Source organism: Conger conger, chromosome 1 (genome assembly GCF_963514075.1).
Source record: "Conger conger chromosome 1, fConCon1.1, whole genome shotgun sequence".
NCBI classification, from domain to species: domain Eukaryota; kingdom Metazoa; phylum Chordata; class Actinopteri; order Anguilliformes; family Congridae; genus Conger; species Conger conger.
Genome location: NC_083760.1, coordinates 2,539,713 through 2,544,868, shown reverse-complemented (window position 1 = coordinate 2,544,868; position 5,156 = coordinate 2,539,713). Strand labels below are relative to the sequence as shown.

The following is a 5,156-nucleotide window of genomic DNA, read 5'->3' as shown; positions in this document are numbered from 1 at the left end:
GAGAGAGAGAGAGATGTTCAAATATTCTTGCAGATCAGTGGTCTCCAACCCTGGTCCTGGAGAGCTGCCTGGGACTCAACAGGGTGCTGATTCTCAGGTGAAAACAAAAGATTGTAGATTTGGTTATTTATTGTTTACGTCTTAATGTGTACATACATTTCATTGCAGGGTGTGAATCTCATGTTTTAGGTGTCGTTGTTAATGGTTTAATTGTGAATCGCTTTGGCAATACTGTCTATGCAGACGTGCCAAGAAAGCATTATGGAATTTAACTGAAAAAAAATAAATGTTACATCCATCTGCCAAAAGGGGGTGCTAGTTGCCTGTGCAATTGTTTTTGTAACAGGTAATCGATCGCACCTGTAGGAAGCCCTTCCAAAAAAATTATCACTCTCACTCTCTCCCCTTCTCTCTCACTCTCTCTCACTCTCAAACAAAAATGTACATATGGCTCACAAGAAGGAACCAAATCCAAAGCTGGAGGTCTACAAATGTAGTGAGCTTGCTAAGGGGGACTATCTCTGTGCGGCAGAGGTCTGAGCATGCATAATTTAAGCGGATTAACAACACTGATATGTTTTGTAGAATATGTTTTGCAGAACACGGTGTGACAAGCAAAAGCAAACCCAAAAAAAACTCGGGAGTAAAACACAATGCGCAGTACCACGGGGAACAGGGGCCTTAACAACAAACAAAAACATCATGCCTAAAACACGCTGTGGAAATACCGGCACATTATCTGATTAACGCCTGGTCTGGCAACGGCCCACCCCGTCAGGCAGCTGCGCTCTGTGTTGCAACATGCCGTAAGACCAAAACTGTTTACAGAGCCTGTCAAGAACAATAACACTTACATTTTCAGGTTACAACACCATCTGCCAACTGCCAAGAGGTTCTGGGAACGGCGCGGTGCGTTAAAGATGGACGCGGCTCTAATTTAAAACCCATGGACACCCCCCCCCCCCCCCTCCCTTTTGTTTTACTGGCAAAACTGCAGCACATTTTCCTTTCATTTAAAAGTGTTGTTTTATCGAAAGCAAAGGCCACACATTCCTCACGAAAACGAGCCCAGAATCTTAAATAACCCAATCCAGTGACCTTGGATAACTGAGCACAAACCGCACGGTTTTTAGTTCCTTTATGAAAACAAACTGTGGCAATTAAACATCAACAACCCGAAACTTCCACCTGAACAGTTGCTCGTTGCTGTAACATAACAAAACTCAAGCACGAACAAGCAAAACTGGTGACCCTGATTCTACCCGGAACACAACACAAGGACCACAGAACCAAAATCAGTACAATCACTAGAACAGAGGAGACTGGGTGGCCATTCCATAACATGAGCCACAGTGTGATGCGATTGTCCCTACCCCCTGTACTCATGTGCGCTTTAGCTCTGTCCAGTCTGCTGTGATTGTCCCTAACTCCTGTAGTCAAGAGCCACAGTGTGGTGTGATTGACTGTACTCACATTAGCCTTAACCCTATCCACAGGATTAACCCTGTGATTGTCCCTACCTGCTGCTTTGACCCGGTCGTGTAGCAGGGACATGAGGACTCACGTGCGCTTTGACCCGGTCGTGTAGCAGGGACACGGGGACTCACGTGCGCTTTGACCCGGTCGAGTAGCAGGGACATGAGGACTCACGTGCGCTTTGACCCGGTCGTGTAGCAGGGACATGGGGACTCACGTGCGCTTTGACCTGGTCGTGTAGCAGGGACAGGGGGACTCACGTGCGCTTTGACCCGGTCGTGTAGCAGGGACACGGGGACTCACGTGCGCTTTGACCCGGTCGTGTAGCAGGGACATGGGGACTCACGTGCCCTTTGACCCGGTCGTGTAGCAGGGACAGGGGGACTCACGTGCCCTTTGACCCGGTCGTGTAGCAGGGACATGGGGACTCACGTGCGCTTTGACCCGGTCGTGTAGCAGGGACACGAGGACTCACGTGCGCTTTGACCCGGTCGTGTAGCAGGGACACGGGGACTCACGTGCGCTTTGACCCGGTCGTGTAGCAGGGACATGGGGACTCACGTGCGCTTTGACACGGTCGTGTAGCAGGGACATGGGGACTCACGTGCGCTTTGACCCGGTCGTGTAGCAGGGACATGGGGACTCACGTGCGCTTTGACCCGGTCTTGTAGCAGGGACACGGGGACTCACGTGCGCTTTGACCCGGTCGTGTAGCAGGGACATGGGGACTCACGTGCGCTTTGACCCGGTCGTGTAGCAGGGACAGGGGGACTCACGTGCGCTTTGACTCGGTCGTGTAGCAGGGACACGAGGACTCACGTGCGCTTTGACCCGGTCGTGTAGCAGGGACATGAGGACTCACATGCGCTTTGACCCGGTCGTGTAGCAGGGACATGGGGACTTTGCTGGGTCTCATCACCACGCGGTACGGGTCCTTCTTCACCGCGCCCATCTCGTCCTGGAACTTCTGCAGGGAGGACTGCTTGATCACGCGCGTGTTCACTGCGGGGAGAGGCTGCAGGTTAGCCCTTTCACAGGTTAGCCCTTTCACAGGTTAGCCCTTTCACAGGTTAGCCCTTTCACAGGTTAGCCCTTTCAGTCTGAAAGCGTAGCGACCACAAAGAGCGCCAAGAGGGCCGACATCAGAGACCTGCATTCAAGACGGACAATGTTCGCTAACGATCCCCAAGTCATACATTTCTGTTTCTGTTCACCGCTAATAGCTAACAGTTAGAAAAGGTAGTGCAAAAATGGCATGTAGTGTTTTTTTGTTGTTTTTTTTTTCATTTTAGAGATGCTTTTCTCCAACTAACAAAGCCATTTAAAAAGGGGGTAATAAGCAGGGAAACTGACACTAACTTTCCCATAGGGACAGATGAGATGCACAAACAGGTTGGCGGCACACAAATTCAGACAGCTGCTCGAGGTATGAGCCTCATACTCACTGAACCACTTAATGTTGGGCTCCACCCGGGCAACCGTTCCCGGGGCAACGGTGGACTGGTACTGTAGCGGTTTGATAACTTTCCCCCGATTGTTACTGTAGAGAGAGGAAGGGACGGCACAGTCGGCCATTTTAACACACCACAGTCACTTCAATACAGCTCAACATTTAAGGGCTCATTCCAATCCCATATTCTTCCCCTCTTTTCCCTTTTCCCTTTTCTTTTCTCCTTTTCTTGTCCCTTAGCTCCACCCATCAGGAGAGGACAGGAAAAGATGAAAGATGGAGAAGTAAAGAATGGGAAATGGAGAAATCGTGAAATAAGTGACTGGAATAAGCCCAACGTCAATGGTTGGCATTTCTATAGCGCCATTATCCAAAGCACTGTACAATTACTGCTTCTCATTCACCCATTCACAAACAATCACACACACACTCACACCAATGGCGATTGGCTGTCATGCAAGGCACCAAACAGCTCGTCAGGAGCATTTGGGGGTTAGGTGTCTATCTCAGGGACACTTCGACACACCCAGGGTCGAACCAGCAACCCTCTGACTGCTCTTACCTCCTCAGTCAACGTCTTAAACTTGTCAAGGGAGCAAGGATCCACTCACACACTACATCGTTTGAATCGAGGACACTTCTCAGGCAAATTATTATATTTACCCCGAAGGGTAAATATTTAGCTATTGCTATGGAATATGCAAGACATACATTTAAAATTGTCTTCTGTATTGCGAACTCCAGTGATTAATAAAACCAGCATACCATTACACAATTAATGGTTAAGGACCAGTTTTATTTTCAGCTTTTAATATCAGAACTCTTGCAAGGTTTCCCTAAATCTCAGCATTGGCATCGGAACCAATTTAGGTGAGCCCCGCCTCTAGCCCCAACTTCCTGTTCAATACTTTTTGAATATCAACACTTCACCAAATGCCTCCTGAGAATGTATAAACACGCAACAAGTCTCAACTGGCAGGCGATACTGTCTCTCTATATATTTATAATTCATACTCAAGAAAGTTGAAATGACAAAGAAAGCATCGACGGTTTCTTTAGATCCAAGCACAAGTCCATGACAACACCGATTACGAGCACAGCGAGTAACTGTAGGTAGTAGCTTACCAGCGCTGTTTCTGTCTGTACATGTTCAGACGCTTGATGGTAGTCCGGTCCCTCATATGGCTGCCACCAGCTCCCTTCGGTCGATCTTAAAATTATAGAAAGCGTTAAGATGATGATGTACATGGCGAATGACTGAATTACTACACACAGTGCGCGTGACAGCCATATGCATCAAGCACTGCCCAGTCTGCTAACTCGTTAGTGATTTACCAGCTTCAAAAATAGTTGTTTTGATTTTTTTTTTTGTATAAAGCCTACGCGATTATTACATTTTCACAACACGGGTTCTTGCAGTCTAACATTTTTCACGTAGCTAGCGCTAGATAGTTTAAATCGGTCGTGTTTAACAAGCTAGCTAGCTATTTAGCTATGGCAATAAACAAACCATGAAGCATCGGTCTCCGATCTTACCCGGGTTGCTGCTGGACGACGAGGTGTTTATCGTGCTTTTCCCCTTGAACAGTGGCTTCACCATGTTGGCGGTCTGGTCCTAGCCGACGATTGTGGTGTAAAATATAATACAACAGATTTCCAAGCCCGATTTTAACCTTCTTTTCTTTTCAGTTATATTCCACGTGTGACAACGGGTTCAGCACAACCCGGAAAGACGTCATCAGAAGCGCGACTGTCAGCTGTAGCATGTGGTGATGTCGTCGCCTCGAAAGGCTGTCAGAAATTATGGCAGGAGCGATTGGAGCATCCTAGACGTTGTCATCATTTATTTTATTCCATTGTACATATTAGGCGATACATCTGAACAGGCGTTTGTTTGTCTTTAACCCCCTGGTAAGTGTTTACAGGATTTGTTAATCAATGTATTGGTCAACAAAAACAATATAGTGCTCGCAAAAGCCTTTTTCTTAAGACATTTTAAACGCGTCTTAATTAATTTTGGAAGGTCCGCATAACTATAGCTCAAGTTTTGTCCACAATAGATATTGATTCTGAGCAAGGCCCTTAACCCTGCATTGCTCCAGGGGAGGATTGTCTCCTGCTTAGTCTAAGCAACTGTACGTCGCTCTGGATAAGAGCGTCTGCCGAATGCCAATAATGTAATGTAATGTAATGTAATGTAATGGTTGTAACCCCACTCCGCCACTCACGC

The 5,156-nt window shown here is 47.4% G+C and overlaps 1 protein-coding gene across 2 annotated transcripts in view; it reads right to left on the bottom strand.

Moving 5' to 3' along the window:
- gnl2 (G protein nucleolar 2) overlaps positions 1-4,711 on the bottom strand; it is a 14,467-nt gene extending 9,756 nt beyond the window's left edge. Inside the window, exons 1-4 of one of the 2 annotated variants that reach the window (XM_061245512.1) lie at positions 4,463-4,711; positions 4,052-4,136; positions 2,922-3,016; positions 2,339-2,478 (exon numbers count right to left, since the gene is read on the bottom strand). In XM_061245512.1, coding sequence (XP_061101496.1) covers positions 2,339-2,478; positions 2,922-3,016; positions 4,052-4,136; positions 4,463-4,526 — 384 coding nt within the window. In that variant the 5' untranslated portion in view covers positions 4,527-4,711. Of the gene's footprint in view, positions 1-1,650; positions 1,685-2,338; positions 2,479-2,921; positions 3,017-4,051; positions 4,137-4,462 lie in introns of those variants that run through there. The other variant, XM_061245521.1, reaches the window with a different exon arrangement.
- Positions 4,712-5,156: the final 445 nt, after the last annotated feature.